This window comes from Meriones unguiculatus, chromosome 19, assembly GCF_030254825.1.
Source record: "Meriones unguiculatus strain TT.TT164.6M chromosome 19, Bangor_MerUng_6.1, whole genome shotgun sequence".
Taxonomy (NCBI): Eukaryota; Metazoa; Chordata; class Mammalia; order Rodentia; family Muridae; genus Meriones; species Meriones unguiculatus.
Genome location: NC_083366.1, coordinates 39,796,831 through 39,817,022, shown reverse-complemented (window position 1 = coordinate 39,817,022; position 20,192 = coordinate 39,796,831). Strand labels below are relative to the sequence as shown.

Sequence of the window (20,192 nt, the reverse complement as noted above, 5' to 3'; positions counted from 1 at the left end):
TACAATCATAAATACATGCAAAGCAATCATACATGGTAAATTAATAAAGTGTAAAAATAAAGACCTGTAAAAAGAATGGCCAATAGAATGAAGCTTCTATATTATTGTAATTTGCTAAGAATATTCTCAGTGCAAGACTTGAGTCACCAAGATTATTGCTTGAGAATAAACACATGCTTAAACTGCTCTTGGGATTTTGTCTTACCCACAGCATTGCAGAACTGAGAATTTTTTTCTCACTCATTGAACATATAAACGAGACAGACATTTTCTCAATTTCTGCCACTGAGCATGCCAACACTCCACCAGAAGCCCATCCCTGTGAATCAGCACAAGGGGGCTAAAAGTTGCATAACCAAGGGTCAGAAGTTCTCAGAGAGTATTTACTGTGGAAGTATTGTCCCCTGAAGAGAGAATTAAAAATAAAGAACAGACACAATCAGTCCAATAAAAGAAAACAAAACAGAGCATGAGAAGGAGGACACTTTGAGCAGCTCTCAGCTCAGGGGGAGTTCTGTAGATAAGCTTGGAGTTTTGAAGGTAGAGGACATGCTGGTGGTGCTTGTGCAGAAGTAATACCATGTAGCCACTGGCCCCTCCCATGGCACCCTGAAACACTGCATCTCTCAGGACCGTGAGAGGGAGAAAAATCCATTTAATTTTCTGACTTGGTAGAATAAAATAACAATAGCTGTCATCACTCATAAGCTGTGATTCATTCATTCTTGTATTTGTGGTGGAATGGATTATGTCCAAACTTATTAAACAATTGAGTATCCAAAAGAGTGAGAAGAATGGGAGGATATGCCATGCAGACTTTGGCCTGAGCGTCCTCCACCCAGATTCTCTGGAACTGATGATGATGGCCTGGACCACAGTGAGGAGACTGCTGGTGCAGATGGAGAGGCCACGGGCCACCCTCTCCAGGTAAATTATGATCTTACAGCCTAAGTCATCTAGGAAGTTTCTCAACCCAAAAGCTGCAATTGTCCTTGGCAATCCTTTTGCAAGATGGATTATGATGTTTGTAAAACCCAAGTGGATGAGAATAAGGTGTATGGGTTTCTTCTCAGGGGCTCCCCACCAACTGAAATTGTAATTCACGGAAACAGACATGTTTCCCAGAATGCCAAGCACAGTCATGAAGAGAAAAATTGTTTTCTTAATAAACTTCAAAACCATTTCTTCCTTCCTGGTATATAAGATGAGATGCAAATACATTTTAAAGAAAGCATCAGTAATGCAAGACATGGATCTGAATAGCACATTTTTTCATAATATCATTTTCTGGTGTTCAAGAACAGTGGCGGACACACGTCCTGTTGCAGATTAGGTTCCTGAAATCCCCTCCTTCCTTTTTTTCCTGTGGGCACTGGGTTATTATGTCTGATCTGACAGATGTTTGATAACTGCTATTCAAATCTAAAGATTTAAAGAAGATTTTATTTTTTTAGCTCCACACTAGAAAAACTGACTCAGCTTTGTGGATGTGTGTTTGTCAGCCTGTCTCTCAGGCAGCATTGATGCATTTATTCTTGTTACCGCTCAGCATACTGGAATTGAACTCCAACTTCCTTAACCAAAATTTCTCCCTCTGTTTCTCATTCTATTTCATCGTATTTCCTCACCCAATTCCCAAAGTCTGAGGTTCTTGACGAATGTTTCTGACTTCCTCACATCACACAGGTACTGGGAAACCCTCCTGGTTAACACCTGTGATAGATATCTCTGAGATCTAGTAACTTTATCTTCCACATAAGTCCTTTTTTGTTTGATGTTGTTTTCTTAATTGCATCTTTATTACCATAACAATTTATTTACTTGCATTTGACTTCAATGTTTTGTATCTTCAATTTCTACATCTTCATATTTAAAGTTTTTGTATTTATTGTTCTGTGATTTTACTCCATATAAATATTCACTAGATATTTTTTAAGGTAGACCTCAATGTCAAGTCAAACTGGATAAAAATTTCTAGACAGTTAAATATGAATCACCAAAAGATATTCTGAAATTTTCATATAACCATCAGGTCAATTTTTGTATTTTTCTCTTTTCCCTTGTTATTTTTGAGACAGTCTCTAAGGTACATAAGGCTGGTCTTGAACAATTTTGTTGTCTCAGTCTCTCTACTGCTAATGTTACAAGATTGTATCATTATGCTTGTCTCAAATTTTTGAGACAAATCTATATTTCAAAAAATCCTTTGAAAAAGGTAAAAAGTCAACCACACGCAAAGACATACCTGGAGCTCTGTCATGGTACTTGAGCCAGGAGGAAGGATAACGATGCCTCAGCATTTCTACTCCATTTCCATATCTCCAGGAACTAGTTTGTGATCTCTCTGGAGCCAGGTACAAGCCTTGTTAGTGTCAGAAGGAGGAACCAAGTGGAGGACCCAAAGCTCACAGAGCCTCTCAACCATTCCTGGGCTCAGTCAGAGAGAGACTTGAGCATTAACAGAACTCTCCATGGCAAAGCTGAGAATGATCTTACCTCCATGGACTCACCTGGACCTCTCTGGTGCAGACAGGCTCTGGAGCAGCTCTGGGAAGGTGACACTTGCCAGGTCATATTTGTACTGGCTGGACCTGTGGGTCCTTTGGCTGTCATTAGGTATTGTGGACTTCAAGTTTCATGTTGTCACAGTGTCAGGGGAAGGAAGGCCTCTTCAGAGCATCAGTCCCTGAAGTACAGCTTCCCTTTGTCCCCACAGTTACTACATCTGTTTTGATCAGAAGTTATTTCAAGCTTAATTAAGATCTAGTTATTTGAGAGGAAGGACGTGAGGTGAGAAAATGAACATTAACAAAGTTTCTGAATATTGAGCTTCCCTGTTTCCTGACTTATTTGACTTCCCCAGAGTGCCAGTCTGTGTGAGACGGGAACCAAGGCTCTTCCTTCTCTTTCTTAAATCTCCTTTTAGACAATAGTAGAATAAAAGATGCTCAGCACAGAAGATTCTGATTTCTGAGCAAGTCCTAGCAATAGTGAAAGCCTTTGCCATTATTGGAATTGTTTCATTCCTGCACATGAAATATCGTCTGGGAACTGAACTATAAATGCCTTATTGGCCTTATTCTGAAAGCAATCCTTACATGCTGTAAAACTTCAAGAACTTCTCAATCTTATTGTGCCCAGGAGTGGTCTTTCCACATACTTTTTATATAGTTCCTAGGAGGCCCTTACTACCTGGATACAGTTTGATATAAACAAGTGAGTGTGTAGGGCTGATATTAGAAGTGATAATATCATCATTTTTTTTTTTTTTTGGTATGTAAAAGCACTGTTGGGTTGTCATACGAGAGGAGTTCAAGGTCACTTGTCTTTTTGTGCACCCTGTGTGATGGTGTCTCCATACATGTAGGTGCAGTTGACACATAAGAATTTAACGCTTCTTCTGTGTATGAAAGGACAGCTTTTTGAGGAAACTATAATTTCCATAACTCTCTACCGAATGGGGAAATCCCGGTGCAGAGAAACTAAGCCGTACAGTACACGTGTCAGGGTAGATAGAAATTAAAAATTAAGAGTTGTTGGCCAAAGAAGCCCGTAGGAGTTCCCAAACAACCCAAGATATTGCAAGCCTTTGCTCCCCACAAATGGGCAGGAAGTCTCCATTGCTGAAGACAACATCTACACAACTGATTAAAGATGGAGAAGTTATGTTGTGGCTACATAAAGCATTCACCTCTAGGTTCCAGTATCCTCGGTACAGGAATGTACTCTGCATGCTATCAAAAGAGAAACAACCTCAAGCCAGCATCAAACCCTTTACCTGCAATGGTGTCCTGCTTACAAAATGTGCTAGGGCAATGGTGGCACTATATGGTGGGAATAACCAACCAATAGCTGATTTGACTTGAAACCCACTCCAGGAGATTGAACTCATATTCAACATTGCTTGGATGACCAAGAACTTGGAACTAGATAGCTCGGGGATCTAGAGTGAAACCAGTTAGTTTGGCTAAGGGTTTGTCTATCTTGTTGATTTTCTCAAAGAACCAGCTCTTGGTTTCATTGATTCTTTGTTTCTAAGGTATTGATTTCAGTCCTGAGTTGGGATATTTCCAGCTGTCTACTCCTCTTGGGTGTGTCTGCTTCTTTTTCTTTCTTTCTTTTCTTTTTTTTTTTTTCTGCTTTCAGGTGTGCCATTAAGTTGCTTGTATGAGATCCCTCAAATTTCTTTATGAATGCACTTAGTGCTATGAACTTTCCTCTTAGCACTGCTTTCATTGTGTTCCATAAGTTAGGGCAAGTTGTACCTTCATTTTCATAAAGTTCTAGGAAGTCTTTAATTTCTTTATTTATTTCCTCCCTAATCCAGCTGTTATTGAGTAGAGAATTGTTCACTTTTCATGTGTGTGCAGGCTTTTTGTTATTTATGTTATATTGTTGAGGTCTAGTTTTATACCATGATGGTCTGATGTGATAAAAGGGATTATGTCAATCTTCTTGTATCTGTTGAGGCTTGCTTTGTGCCTGATTATATGGTCAATTTTGGTGAAGGATCCATGAGGTGCTGAGAACAAGGTGTAGTCTTTTGTATTTGGGTGAAAGGTTCTGTAGACATTCATTATGTCCATTTAATTTAAGACCTCTGTACGTGTCAGTATTTCTCTGTTGAGCTTCTGTCTCAATGTCTGTCCCTTGGTGAGAGTGGGATGTTGAAGTCTCCCTCTATTGAGGTGTTTAGAACAATGCGTGATTTAAGCTTTAATAATGTTTCTTTGACAAATTCATGAGCCCTTTTGCTTGGTGCATAGATATTCAGTATTGTTATGTCTTCCTGGTGGATTTTCACTTTGATGAGTATGAAGTGTCCGTCTCCATCTCTTTTGATTAATTTTGGTTGAAAGTCTATTTTATTAGATATTAGGATGGCTACTCCAACTTGCTTCTTGTGTCCATTTGCTTGGAAAACCTTTTTTTTTCAGCCCTTTACTATGAAGTAGTGTCTATCTTTGTTGCAGATGTGTATTTCTTAAATGCAGCAGAATGCTGGATCCTGTTTCCACAGCCAATCTGTTAGTCTGTGTCTTTTTATTGGAAAGTTGAGACCATAATGTTGATAGATATTAATGGCCAATGATTCTTAGTTCCTTTTATTGTGGAGTTGGTGGTGACTGTGTGTTTGTGTGCTTGTTTTCTTTTGCGTTTTTATTGTGAAGTTATCTTTATCCTGTGTTTTCTTGATTGTAGTTGATCTCCTTGGATTGGAAATTTTCCTTCTAATATCTTTTGTTGGGCTGGATTTCTGTGTTTATATTGTTTAAATTTATTTATGTCATGGGATATTTTGTTTTCTTCATCTATGTTGATTGAAAATTTTGCTGGGTATGGTAGTCTGGTTCACCACATTTGAGGAACTGTATTAAAGGGTTGAAGCATTAGTAAGATTGAGAACCAATGCTTTAAATCAGCCTAATTATAACTTTAGTCGTCAAAGCTCATATGAATTCACAGAGACTTAAGCAACATGCATGGGGACTGCACGATTAAGCACTGAGTCTTCTGCAAAATGCTATGGCTTTCAGTTTAGTGTTGAATCCAATCAGATTGGATTCCTGACTGTGTAATTGAGTGGGTCTCTGATTCTTGTGCCTTCTTTTAGGCTCCGTTCCTTCTTGGCTTGCCTTGTCCAACTTTGATGTGATAGTTTTAGTTTTATCTTATATTTTATTTTGTTATATTTGAAAAATGAAGAAAACCTAGCCAACAGGGTAAAGGTTAACAATCAGATTATATCTACTGGGAGAGAGAAAATCAGTTTTGTCCAATAGAGTGACAACATGTATACCAACCTCTCCAGGATAAGCCTCATGTTTAGGAGAAGTTGACCAACATATCATTGGACTCCAGAGTTTTGTTTTGTCTTGGTGTGTGTGTGTGTGTGTGTGTGTGCGCGCGCGTGTGTGCGCGTGCGCGCGCACCTGTGCGCATACACACACGTTTGCTTTTATTGGGTTCCAGTCTCGGGGGGGGTGTTCTTTGGTTCCTTTTCATTTTGGATATGGGTTTATTTTGTTTTCTTTGTTTTGGGTGATTTTGTTGTTATATTGGGGTTTTGTTTATTTTCGAAGAAAGAACTTAATTTAAGGGGATAGGGAGGGTAAAGGATAAAGAAGATCTTAAGGGATGGAAAGAATTGGATCAAAATACATTTACATTTAAAATTGTTCCAAATAATTAAAATGTAGTAATAATTAGAAGGAAATTTAAAAATCAAATAATCATCTCTCATCCAACAAGGAGGACTTCCTTCTTTGGTCTTTGTTATTTTGTTTACAGAACTTTTTTTTTTTTTTTTTTTTTTTTGCTTAAAGAAAACGTTGGTATGTCACTGACCTTTTTGTAGCACTAAGAAATATCTTCTTCCTTTGGAATATAAAGACAGCTAGAACAATTTAAAACAAAAAAAACAGGAAATATCAGAAGGACAGATCTCTTCATGCAGCTTCCACTCAGGAGTTCTGTAGAGAAAATTGGTCACCACAGATAGACGACACACTGGGGGTCACTGGTGAGCTCCATTATGTCCTCAGGCTGAGCTCACATAAAGGATATTCCCTGTAACCGGGTGGCACTTAGATGAATAAGCCCTGGCTGGGGAGATGGCTCAGTGGTTAAAGTGCTCTGCTTCCAAGTGTGAGTGTCACCTCACTTCAGTGCCTGGTGGATTTAAGCTTGTCTCACTACCCTAGAGGAAGCTGAGGAGTGAGATTAACCATTTTGATGTGGTCTGTGTGTGACTGTAGGAAAGAAACCCAGCATTACCACAAGATATGAAATTCTTGAGCTACACTCTCAGCTGTTGTTCTTTTTAAAAATATCATTTAAAAACTATCTTAAGTACAGAATAATAGAATTTCACAGTTATGAAAGATGAAGGTCAATGAATTTGATATAAAGTAACAGAGTACTACTGAATCAGAATACAGACATACACAATACAGAAACAGAATAGCACAACTAACCCCGAAGCTCACTATTTGTCTGTTTGTACAATCTCACATCAGCATCTTTCCTGTAAGTTATGAAGGACAAGATGCTTATTTTCATGATTTGTGAGAATCCTGTACATTAACAGATATTTTAAGAATGACTTCTCTATTTTCTGCTGGTGACAGGTTTCAGATTTAACTCTTCCATATGGACACCCTGAAACCACAAATTATGTAATTAATTTATAAACTTTCTCAGGGGTTAGGGGTGGAGCATGCCCCTGCAAGTTCACAAACAATGCTATTATGAAGTAAACACACATGTCATATAATTATTTGCAGACTCTCTGAGATGACAGGGAGAAATGGGTTCCTAGATAGAGACTGGTTCATAAGTACGTGCATATGTCACTAGCACTGTAACTGAGAAGAACCTTCCAAGGTTAGACCATTTTGACTCCCACCAATAGAGGATGAGAATCTCAGGTAATTTACTTTCCTTTCTACAATATGATTTTTCTAGAGTTTCCAATTTTTAACTACATGTTATCTGAAAATAGTTTTAAATTGCTAAAATTGAGTTTGGGCAAATTTTCATAGAATTGTCCAAACTGATGTATTTGTATCTTGAGTTTGGTGTTCAAGTCTCTCCACATTTCTGTGTTTGCTGGTGGGTGACAGCATTAATGTTATCATATTTATAGCCTCCCTTTCATTGTTCAAACAAAACAGGCTGAAATTAGGGCAGGAAGACCCCTTAAAAGCCCTTAGTGCACTTCCTGTGTCAGGTAGAAACTGGGCTTTGGGTTCCCAAGTGTCCAGTTTGCTTTGCAGAGAGTCTCTTCTGTGTGTGTCTACTGTGTGTGTCCTCATCCCTAATAAAACCCTTCATCACACCTACTGATTCTGGCTGCTATGTCTGATATTCTTTTCCCTGCTTCTACATTTTTTTTCTTTTTTCTTTTTCTTTTTTCTTTTTTATTTTTTTTATCAGTTACATTTTATTAACTCTGTATCCCAGCTGTGTCCCGATCCCTCATTCCCTCCCACTCCCTCCCTCCCTCCCTCATCTCCACCGTACCCCTTTCCAAGTCCACTGATAGGGGGGACCTCCTCCCCATTCATCTGATCCTGTTTTATCAGGTATCTTCAGGACTGGCTGCAAAGCCCTCCTCTGTGGCCTAACAGGACTGCTCCTCCCTTTGGGGGTGGGGAGACCAAAGAGCCAGTCATTGAGTTCCTGTTAGAAATAGTCCCTGTTCCCCTCACTTTGGGAAACCAATTGGTTACTGAGCTACCACAGGTTACATCTGAGTGGAGGTTCTAGGTTATATCCATACATGGTCCTTGGTTGAATGTCAGTCTCAGAAAAGACCCTGTGCCCAGATATATTTGGTCCTTGTGGAGCTCCTATCCTTTCCCCATCAGACTAACTCCCCTTCTTTCTTATGATTCCCTGTACTCTGCCAAAGGTTTGGTCATGAGTCTTTGCTTTGAAAACACTGCTAGTTAGATTTTTTTTTTTAACTGGCAGAGAAATTAACTCAATCAATAGACAGTAATGTGATGACTAAAGAAACTCCATTTTGTGCTGGGCATCCATCATGCTAACCATTAGCTGTTTTTGTTTATTTTGATTTCTGACTTCAGTCCCTGGAAGATACGTTCCCAATAATACTAACATAGGCATTCTCCCCACCCATAAATGCCCAACTGTGACCACATACTTGTGATGAAATTAGTAACTGCCTTTTGTCTTCTGTAACCTGCTTATGATATAGACATTCAAAGACTATTTTGAATTTTCTTTGACTGTGTAATCCTGCCAGAACAGAACATCTCTTGGCTTGTGCAGGTGCTCAAGGTCTTCTTGTGTTTTTACCTTTAAATATCCTTCCCTCACCTATGCACAGCAATCTTAAGTCTGGCTCAGTGATTTCAGTCCTATTAGCAGCTTCAATAAATTTTAGTCCATATGGGTCTGTGGCCTTTTCACAAACTGTATATAACTGTAACAGCAGCATAGTGTAATCAATGCCCATAATACATGCAGTTCCGGATATGACTATGCTACTGATTTCTGTGATTTAATAGATACATTTGGAGCTCATCAGAAAGTTAAAAGATCCAAAAGAGAAATAAGTAGGCAAGAACTTGACATGTAGTCTGTGGTTGAAGCTTTCTCCGAGGGGTGGTCCTGGGACTGATGGTGACAGCCTGGACCACAGTATAGTGACAGGCAGAGCAAGTGGAACCAAGGGCATGAAAAATTATATATACTGTAGAATAAAAGATATAAGGTATGTATATAAGATGCCAGAATTTACTCGATCAGATTTAAAATAGTAACAGGAACTGAATCACAGGGTGCATCTGAGAACCCAGCAGGTCACTCTGTCCTTGAGTGTTTGAGCTTCACCAGTTGGAGTAGTTCCACCATAGCTGTCTCTCCCTGGGGGCCATATCTGGTAGTGGCAAGCACTTCCATGATCCCAGTAAGCTCCAGAGGCCCAGAAATTTTCTAGAGAGCTGCTAGTTCTGCTCTCAGCAAAGGACCCAGCCCCAGCAGCCACAACAGCTCAAATCGACTCAGAGACAAGAGGGAAGGCAAAGCAAGCACAGGGCAGGACGATCTTTTCTCTGACATAGCCTTTTAACCTGGGCTCTTACCGTTAGGGGTCTTGCTCAGTTGGGATGGATCTTCCCACATCAATCAAGCTAGAACAACTTATAGAGGAATTTTAATCCTGCATCACGTCTGCCTTTAGTACACACCTTTAATCCCTCTGGCTGGAATAAGGTTAGTTTGTAAAGGAAGCAGCATGTATGAAAGTGACCTCTAGTATGATGAATCAGAGAAAGATTTGACAGAGTGAGTCAGAGAAAAGACATGCGCAGCTCTCATGAGAACAGATGTGAAAGAGAAGCTACTTGACAGTATCATGGAGAGAGTGCAGTGGAGCACAGTTCAGTTAGTTGGCACTTCCTGAAGTTCCTTCAGTTCATGCAGTCAGTACGCTTTGGTTTGTGGAGTTCAGAGGCAGTTCTCCCGAGCAGAGCAACTGTGTCAGAAGCCAAGTGGAGCCAGTTTGAATTAGTCAGTTTGGAAAGGATTTTGAGTCAGAACAGCTGTTTTGAAATACCATAGTTCAGAAAGAGCTAGAAAGGAAGAGTAAGTCTCAGAAGTTGAAACATTCTAGGCCAAGGTTAGCAGAGGGAGGCTAAAAACTGAAACATTCAAGGTCTGAGCTTGCAGAGGACTAGATTGTAAGGAGGCTGGAAGTTTCCAGGACTAGGTCCGTGGACAGTCAGAACTGGGATAGAAATGCTCTGGGCTCAGTCCAAGCCATGTATTTGGAAAGCTTGAGGACAGCTCTTATCACTTCATCTGAAGAAATGAAAACAATATTTACAAGAACTCTTCAGGCAATTTTAATTAATGACAGGTTGACAAAGAAACTCAGCCCAATATTGACCTTTAATCTATTTTATCAAAACATTAAGAACCTAGTTTACGTCCTCAAAGAGCAGTATTACAGAGATTCACAGCCTGGCCTATCTCTTGCTTTGCTCTGGAGAGCTTCAGCTCTTGGCCAAGGGAAGGAGCTCAGGCAGCCTTGGCTTCCCTCCAGGCACAGTACTCAGCTGCAGAGAACAGTTCAACCCACTCTGCAAAAACTTTTTGGGGTTTCTGTTTATCCTGGGGAGGAATGTAGGGAGCTGTCTGGCAGCTTTGGTGGTCCTGTGTCCTTCATGGTCCTGTGTCCCTTCAGGAGTGGCACTCACACAACTCAGAGCAAACAAGAACCTCCCTGAGACAATTTCAGTGCATAGTGCATTAAGGATGTCCTTGGGATAATATCTAGACTCTTTTGGAACTCCTCGACCAGAGGCTATGGTGATCAAAGGCCCCCAGTGTCTTGCCACTTAACATGGCCATGTGATCCTGGTTCCAACAAGTAGATCGTTCTACACCCTCAGAACTTTGGTTTCCTTGCCCTAGCTGGACAGGATACACCTGCACAGCATCAAGGAAGATGGAGTCAGGGAGCAAGGAATTCTAGCAAACACCGCGATGTTCACTGTAGGCCATAGTGAGTGGCCTAGAGCAAGCAGAGGAAGCTCCAGTGTTAACAATCTGTCATCATGCTTTTAAGACATAAATGTGCCTATGAGATCCTTGTCAGAAGCATAGTCTCCTGATTTGAGAGGACCTGTTTCCCAGTGTCTTATCATGTTACTTTAAGGTCTAACCTCATTATAATTGTCCCATTGAATCAACACTACTTTTCTTAGAAGTTTTGGAACCTACCAATATCAAACAATTATTGACCCAATGTGCCTTGTTGTGGTGATTTCATTTGTCTTACTGTTGCTCTTCAAGCTCAACTAAGATAAAAGTCACCTCCCCGCTTCTACCTACCCTATCTTGTTTTTCTATTCTGTTTTTGGGGGAAATTGAAATACCAACTTTTGTCAGAAGTTTAATTCTAGTATTTTTGTCAGTGATAATGAGAAGCTTACAGTCACATGATAGAGATAGTAGCATGGGAGGACGCTATGAATCTACTTTCCACCTCCTCAAAATCCCGCAAGAAGATTGAGTGGTGCCAGACTTATTAAGAAAAGGAACTCTATTATTATAATATTTACTTTACTATGTGTGTATTACAACATTTAGGCAAATGGTAGCTTGTTGGGGAATGTCTGTCATCACAGAATTTGGGATGCAGAAGCAGCTCAAGATTAGCCTGTGCTGAATACTGACTGCTAAGTCAACCTTAGCTACAAAGCAAATATTATGTTCCCATCTCTAATATTTATCATGGCAAACCAGTTTACAAAGTACATCTCTTTAGCTCATAGAGAATAGAAGTGCAATGTAATTTCTACTCTTCTCTGTGAGCATGCAAGACATTAGGAACAGGTATATCTTTGCAATCAAAACAGAGCAGGCAAAACCAGCATAGCCAAGTTCTAAAAATGTTTTAATATTTAGTGAAATAGAATAATATGTCACTGTAAAACCTGTGTAGGACGAGAGAATAAAACCTACCCATTAGAAGAAGAGGAAGCAGGCTTTAGAATGAGAACAGTCCATACAGCTCTGATTTCTGTAGAGGAACTGTTTACAAATCTGGAGTTGTAATGGAGAGGACATGCTTGGGATGATTATACAGGTGAAGAGCCATGGACTTGTCTTGGTTTGGGTTTTAGTGCTGTGAAGAGATACCCTGACCATAGCGCCTATTATAAAGGACACCATTTGATTGGAGCTGGCTTACAGATTCAGAGGCTTAGTTCATTCACGGTGACACACATGGAGGCATGCAGACAGACATGGTGCTGGAGCAGGAGCTGAGAGTTCAACATCTTGATCCACAGGCAGCAAAAGGAGACTGTGTGCCACACTTGGCCTAGCTTGAGTGTAGGAAGCCCACACCCACAGAGACACATTTCCTCAAATGAGGCCACACATTCTAACAGTGCCTCTCCCTATTGGCCACACATCTAAACACACGATTCTATTGGGGCCATACCTATTCAAATCACCACAGATATACATACTGCTTCAGCTCATCAGACTCTGAAAGATGATATCACTAAGAGTCATGAAAGAGAGAAAATCCACTTGGTAATGTGTCTGGTTGGCAGCATATAGCAATGGCCACTGAATGTTCTAGCTACAGACTTGTTCAATCCATTGCCTGATTGGTGTAGCAGAGCCAGTTGAACATTAACAGTCCAAAAGGAAAGGAGAAAAGGAAGAACTTGCCATGCTTTCTGTCATTTGAACTTTGTCTAAATGGTAGTCCTGAAACTAATGGTGGCGGCCTAGATCATGCTGAAGAATCAGGTGGTACAGATGAAAAAGGTCCCATGACTTTCTTGCCAGATCAACCCGAGCTTTATAGCCAACATCTCTTAGTAAATTTCTGATATAAAACACTGTGGCTACAGCTCTGAATAGTGCTACAAACAATGATCAGATTAGAAAATGCCAACTGGATGAGAATAAAGCCTTTTTCTCAGTCCAAGGAAGAAGTATACATGCTTCTCACAAACATTAGGATATTCCTCTCAATTTCAGGTCCATTAAGAGAAACATTGTCTGGATAATGTTTTCCATTGTATCTACTGACTTTACACACAACACTAGAAAAAATGATTTGAGAAACACATGTAAGATTTTCTGTTTCTTTTGATGAAAAGATAGGTAACTTTTACGTGTTTCTTTGATATTGCCTGCTCATGTTATTTATTTTTCTGGTTTGTCTGTTTTCCGTTCCTTTGGAAGTGATGATAGCTATATTCAGGGCATAAACTTCAGATTTTCTGCCTTTCACAAAGATCTTTTTTTTTTTTTTTTGTACTCTTTGTGTATCACGTTCACATGAGCATGACTTTTCCAGACAAAGCCAGGTATCACTTTGGCATTTTCAAGTCAACACAGTGTTATCATAGCAGGCTCCTTCCTTTTCTCTCATCTCACCCAGTATGACATCAGGCTAAGGACTAAATTGCTTCATCTGGATCCTCTTCACTGCCCAATCACTCAGATGGTTGTTGAACTAATGACAAGCTTGCAGCTTCTCAGAAAGTTGTGTTTGGACAAGTGGACCAGTTCTTAGGGGAGATGATGTATTCTCCTCTTCCCCAACCCTTTGTTTATAAATTATACAGAGGCTAGTGACTTGGTTAGGGTGTGAATGTCTATGTCACTGGCCTCAATGTGAGACTAACTGTGATAAAAACTGTGTTTCCAATCTTCAAGGGTTGAATCTTACTAAAGGAGATTAACATTTTGCTCCTACTTATTCTGTTCTTACGCTTTCTTCTGACAATATTTCTCCAAGCAAAATACCAGAAAACTCTTCTTTTAGAGTCTTAAAAAAGGCATGCCTTGCCAACTGTTTTAAGGTTGGTTTGGTCTGGTGATACCCTCAGTCACAAACTCCTCAGCCTGCCAGTCCTTCCCAAAAATCTCAGACTGTGAATGTAATCATTTTAGGAGTGTTATTTTTTCCTCTTTTCCTTTGCTTTCTATATTTCAGTAAATATGGACCTTTGAAACAGAAACTTATTCCCTTTGTTTTATCCTTCACAAAGCCCATAGAGCTCCACATGAGAACCTTCATTTCCATTTGCCCTCCACAATTTGGCATCTCATCCAGATCAAAATTATTTTTTAATTACTATCAATGCCCCATAAGAAAAATAACATTGGTGCTTCCCTTTCCACAGGAATTCGTGTGCTATCAAAAGTTGAATTTACCCAGCCAACATGGTTCATGTGCCCTGCTTATATTTTCATCTCTTCTACTTTCAGTGCCTTCAAAAGGCTTTGTTGCCTATGTGTGCTGCCTTCCCACACTGGGCAGTGAGCAGGCCTCAAAAACACTGGTTTTAAATATAGTTTGTAAGTATTAACATAGTGACTGCTGAATAAACTTTACATGTTGCTCAATAAAACTGTTGGTTTTTTATATATTTTTAACATTTATTAATTACACTTTATTCACTTTGTATCCCCCAATAAACCCCTCCCTCCTCCCCTCCCAATCCCACCTTCCCTTCCCCTTCTTCATGCATGCCCCTCCCCAAGTCCACTCTTAGGGGAGGTCCTCCTCTCCTTCCTTCTGATCTTAGTCTATCAGTTCTCATCAGGAGTGGCTGCATTGTCATCTACTGTGGTCTGGTAAGGCTGCTCCCCCCTCAGGGGGAGGTGATCAAAAAGCAGGCCAATCAGATTATGTCAGAGGCAGTTCCTCTTCCCATTACTATGGAACCCACTTGGACACTGAACTGGCATGGGCTACATTTGTGCAGGGGTTTTAGGTTATCTCCATGCATGGAACTTGGTTGGAGTATGAGTCTCTGGGAAGACCCCTGTGTTCAAATTTTCTGATTCTGTTGCTCTCCTTGTGGAGTTCCTCTCCTCTCCAGATCTCAATATTTCCCACTTCTTACATAAGATTACATGCACTCTGCACAACAGTTGGCCATAAGTCTCAGCATCTGCTTTGATAGTCTGCAGGGCAGAGGCTTTCAGAGGCCCTCTGTGGCAGGTTCCTAACTTGTTTCCTGTTTTCTTCTTCCTCTGATGTCCATCCTCTTTTGCATTTCGGGATGGGGATTGAGCATTTTAGTCAGGGTCCTCCCTCTTGATTAGTTTTTTAGATGTATAGATTTTAGTAGGTTTATCCTATATTGTATGTCTGTATGAGTGAGTATATATCCTGTATGTCTTTCTGCTTCTGGGACAGCTCACTCAGGATGATCCTTTCCAGGTCCCACCATTTACCTGCAAATTTCATGATTTCCTTATTTTTCATTGCTGAGTAACATTCCATTGTATAGATGTACCACAATTTCTGCATCCATTCCTCAAGATCTATCCATACCAGTGCTAGGCATATATCCAAAAGAAGCTCAAGTACACAATAAGGACATTTGCTCAACCATGTTTGTAGCATCTTTATTTGTAATAGCCAGAAGCTGGAAACATCCCAGATGCCCCTCAACTGAAACTGTTGGTTTTAACGCTGCACTTTACTCACTAAGATTAACTAACAGAGCAATTTTGAGAATTATTTGAATTGGATTCTTCCCTGAAGATTGATAAAGCTAAATATTCTGGAAAAGTCAGTGCAGTTTTAATGGCTTATTTGGTAATTATTCATCACTTCCTCATTTCTACAGGATGTGAACTTCCACGCTCTGACCAATTTTGTGATGGGCATGGGCTATCTGTCATGAAATCAATCTGCTTAAAATGTGATAGCTTTTCTAAAGTTCCTATGTGATCAGTGAGATGATAATCACAAAACTTATGAAGGTGAAATTATCTTTGATTTCCTAAACAGTGGGACAACTAAGTCAGAAAACTACACACATACACACACACACACACACACCCCTATTCTAGAATGATTGGGAAGAGAGATTTATACAAATATTTAATAATTGTTCTCAACCCTCACTTCTCTAGCATGGGAAAAATAGCAAAGAGCAGTTTGAAACTAATTACGTCAGGGTTTACTTTCTGAAATGGATTGTGAGCTGTAAGGGACAGAATGCAATATCCACATGCATTGAAAGAGCAAAATCAGTAAACGAGAGAAGGATGAAGTGCAAAATTGACAGTCTCAAGCTTTGTAACCATCTATCCTATGATTCAAATACTGCCTTTCCTAATGGTTGTATTTCTGGCTTTGAACGTTTTACTTGGACACTTTAAGACTCACTAACTAATACCATGTGTGTCTTTCTGCTTCTGGGTTACCATCTCAGGATGATCTTTTCTAGTTCCATCCATTTGCCTGAAAATGTCATGATTTCCACATGGTACATACTCACTTATAAGTAGATTTTAGACAAATAATACGGCATAATCATACTAAAATCGGTACTCCTAAAGAAGCTAAACAAGAAAGAGGATCCTAGGGAAGATGCTCAGTCCTCATTCAGAAGGGCAAGTGGAGATAGGCATTGGAAGCAGGAAAAGAAAGGGAACAGGACAGGAGCCTACCACAGAGGGCCTCTAAAAGGCTCTACCTAATAGGGTATCAAAGCAGATGCTGAGAGTCATAGCCAAACTTTGGGCAGTGTGCAGGTAATCTTACAAAAGAGGAGGAAACAGAAAACCCTTGAGGGGACAGAAGCTCCACAAGGAGACCAAAAGCCAAAATTTTGGGCATAGGGGGCCCTGCAGAGAGCAATACCCCAACCAAGGACCATGCATGGTGAGGACCTAGAACCACTACTCATAAGTAGCCCATAGGGAGCTTAGTCTCCAAGTAGGTTCTCTAGTAAGGGGAGCAGGGGTTGTCTCTGGCAAGTACTCAGAGGGGAGCTCTTTGATCACCTCCCCTTGAGGGGTAAGCAGCTTTACCAGGCCACAAAGGAAGACAATGCCAAGTTTTTTAAGAATTGATAATTTGCTGAAATCATTGTTTTAAAAACAGTATCGGCAAAAAGACAAATAGCATTTTTCCTCTCACCTATGGTTCCCAGCTCCAAATTTTTCAGATGTGAGTCCATAACCTGTAATAACTGCCAAAATCAAGAAAGGAAAATAGAGTCATGGATTAGCCTGGTGTGGCAGGACAGAGGTAAAAGAGAAGAGAATAGCAGGATTTAAGTATGCAAAAGGGAAAATTGAAAGATGGGAGGAAAATCATGGAGGGGTGTGATATCAGTGCAGAAGACAAGAAGAGCAAGAAGGAATAAGAACACTAAGAAAGTTTGAAAAATCAATATTTATGTTTACTTAAAGTTATCTATCCTGCATTTAAGCCTATAGATAGTTCCAGTGAAGTTGTACCATTTGAGGAGATAGTGTTCTCTCAAGAGCCATAGTCTATCTGTCAGAAACTCCAGTGTCAAACATGAAAAATCTTTGAAATTTCTGGTCATAGACATGCAACAGACTCCTAAAATATTATATGCTGTGTGGACTCATTTGGTTACCTCCCAGAAGTTGAAGATAAGTTCTAATTACCAAAGACGCTGTGTGCTTGTGATACAAAACCTGCAAAATGTGAGCTGGATCTGCCCTGAAATTGTCCTTGGCAATGACTAGTTTTCATAGGAAAAAAAAAAGCTATTTATTTTATTTTTATTTCTCCTTCTCCTTCTCCTTCTCCTTCTCCTTCTCCTTCTCCTTCTCCTTCTCCTTCTCCTTCTCCTTCTCCTTCTCCTTCTCCTTCTCCTCCTCCTCCTCCTCCTCCTCCTTCTCCTTCTCCTTCTCCTTCTCCTTCTCCTTCTCCTTCTTCTTCTTCTTCTTATTCTTCTTCTTCTTCTCCTCCTCCTCCTCCTCCTCCTCCTCCTCCTCCTCCTCCTCCTCTTCCTCCTCCTCTTCCTCCTCCTCCTCCTCCTCCACCTCCTCTCCTTCTCCTTCTCCTTTCTCTTTTTTTATTTCTTCTTTTTTGGTGTCACTCTTGTGGGCTCTTTTATTAAACTCAAATATCTATCTATGTCATGGTTCTATACAAGTCAAACCATCATACTATCTATACAATGCTTTTAAAAACACACTTTTTTTTACACTATTTTACATATGCTTTGCCTGGGAATACATATTTGCACCAAAAGGGTGTCCTATGGATAAATGCTGGAAGGAAGCGTCCTAACCTATGAAACTATAGTTACAGGAGGTTATGAACCAACATCTGGGTGCTGAGGACCCAATATGAGTCTTCTGCCTTATTATCAAGTGCTCTTAACTGCTAAACCAATTCTGCAACTCCACTTTAACAAGGACTATTATCCTTCCCATCTACATTGATCAACAACATGGCTGACTAGAACCCCAAGTTCCCACAAGCAGAATTTGTTCTGTGAATTTGTTTCATAGCATTTCTCTCATCTGGTGCTCATATTGAACGTGTTCCTTTTCTCCACACCCAGTCTGGATATGCCAGTAAAATTTTGTTGCTTTAGTCTCTTTAATACCTTTCAGATACAGCTTGTATGTGAGATTTCATACTTTATATCAATATTATGCTCATAAAATTGATTATATATATATATTTTATTTTTTAAATGTAAGAGAAAATGTATACAATACACATTCTGGACAGAAATGTCAGGTGATGTACTGACCCTTTATTCTTGTCTTTACCTGCTAGTGACAAAGACTGGAAACTGTGAACACTCTTGAGGTCTCTGGAAAAACAGTACTTCTCCGGAAGGATGCCTTTAACCAAGTTGAAGGTTATTAAAATGTTTCAAAGAGACATAAGTATTTTGAAAACCCGCAGCAAGGGCTGTTGCATGCATTCCTTTTAGAAATTTTAACTCCGTTTTTAATGACAATTTTTAAATTATTTATTCTTTTATTAATTACAATTTATTCACTTTTTAGCCCAGCTGTAGTTCCCCTCCCTCATCTCCTCCTAATACAACCCTTCCCCCTTTTCCACATCCATCTAACGCTAGCTTATTAGGTCTCATCAGGACTGTCTGCATTGTCTTCCTCTGTGGCCTGCTAAGGCTCTTGACCAGGGAACTAATGTGGCCTTGGCTCACCAGCAGGCACTGTTTGGCACTCCTTCAGTGACTGTTGAGATCTTCCCATTTCTCCTCAGGTGGTAAAGGCAGTGAGTTGTTGGTTGGCTTTGTGGAGCTGTATTTTGTCACGTCTTGTGCCCCAGAACAGTGCACTAACAGCAATGACAGGTGCCTCCCTGGGACTTCCGGAGCAAAGGAAGACAGGAATGTGTGGGTTGGTGTGCTTTTGGACCCTCCATTATGTCCTGGGCCAGAGGCTGTAGAGTTCCCCAGAAGTCCAATGTTCTGTCCAATGACAAGGTTGTACTACATGGACTTTAGCAAGCAGCTCTTGTCCGTGTCTCCAGCTTCTGGTCCCTATGCCTGTATGTGAATACCATGTGCCTGAACAGCAACCTTGAGGATGGAGCCCTACACTCATGAAGCAGGGCTGGCAGGGGAAGCTGAACTAATGAATGTCACATATTCTGTGTAGGTGCTAATGACTGAATAGAAGTGAGAGCTGCTGTGGGACAAAGTTCCTGAGCTATTTTACAGGAATAGCTCAGTGTTCATTTGCAGTGTTGTTTACAAAGCAGTGAGCTCAGGACTGTGGCTCTCAATTGGAGTGTATTTTCCAAACCTCCATGGCAATCCATGAAAGATGACATTCCCCCTGGGCTTTCTGACTTATTTAGTGACCACATATCAATGTCTTGAATGAGTTTGGAATTGTGTTATAGTGTTTATTCTTAACTCTTTAGTGAGTGATACCTTGCAATGCCAAGCATTTACTAGCTGTAGTGAATTAACTTTTCTCCCTGGTCATCTCCAGTTTGCAAGAGACCTTCAGATAAACAATGCTTTCCAACATCATTCTTATTCACTAACTCTGCTGTTCATTGGTTTAGAATAGCCTCTGGGACATAGTAAGTGTTTCATAAATAAGTAGAAGAGTTTGTTTTTGTGAGAGTACATTAAAAGGAACAAGAACGCAGGGAATATTTGGAAGTTTTTAAAGGGTAAAACTCCAATTTGTGAAAAAATAAAATTCCAATCTCAGATGATTGCATACCCTTCTGCATATCGTTCTGATGAAGAATATAGCAAACTAAACTGCATGGTAGGAATGGTGGAATGGTGGGAACCTCAACAAGCTTTCAGTTACCCAGTTCCAATTATATGCAAAAACTGTAACTTATTATTTTAAGAATTTCACTGCTGTGATAAATTAGAATGGTAAAAACAAAGGCA

The 20,192-nt window shown here is 40.1% G+C and overlaps 1 protein-coding gene and 1 pseudogene across 1 annotated transcript; both read right to left on the bottom strand.

The window, feature by feature from the left end:
* Window positions 1-372: 372 nt before the first annotated feature.
* Window positions 373-1,221, bottom strand: LOC132649206 (vomeronasal type-1 receptor 4-like). The gene has a single exon (XM_060372473.1). The coding sequence runs from the start codon at window positions 1,219-1,221 to the stop codon at window positions 373-375; it is 849 nt and encodes a 282-aa protein (XP_060228456.1).
* A 10,612-nt stretch (window positions 1,222-11,833) lies between these two features.
* Window positions 11,834-20,023, bottom strand: LOC132649224 (uncharacterized; annotated as a pseudogene).
* Between the last annotated feature and the right edge of the window lie 169 nt (window positions 20,024-20,192).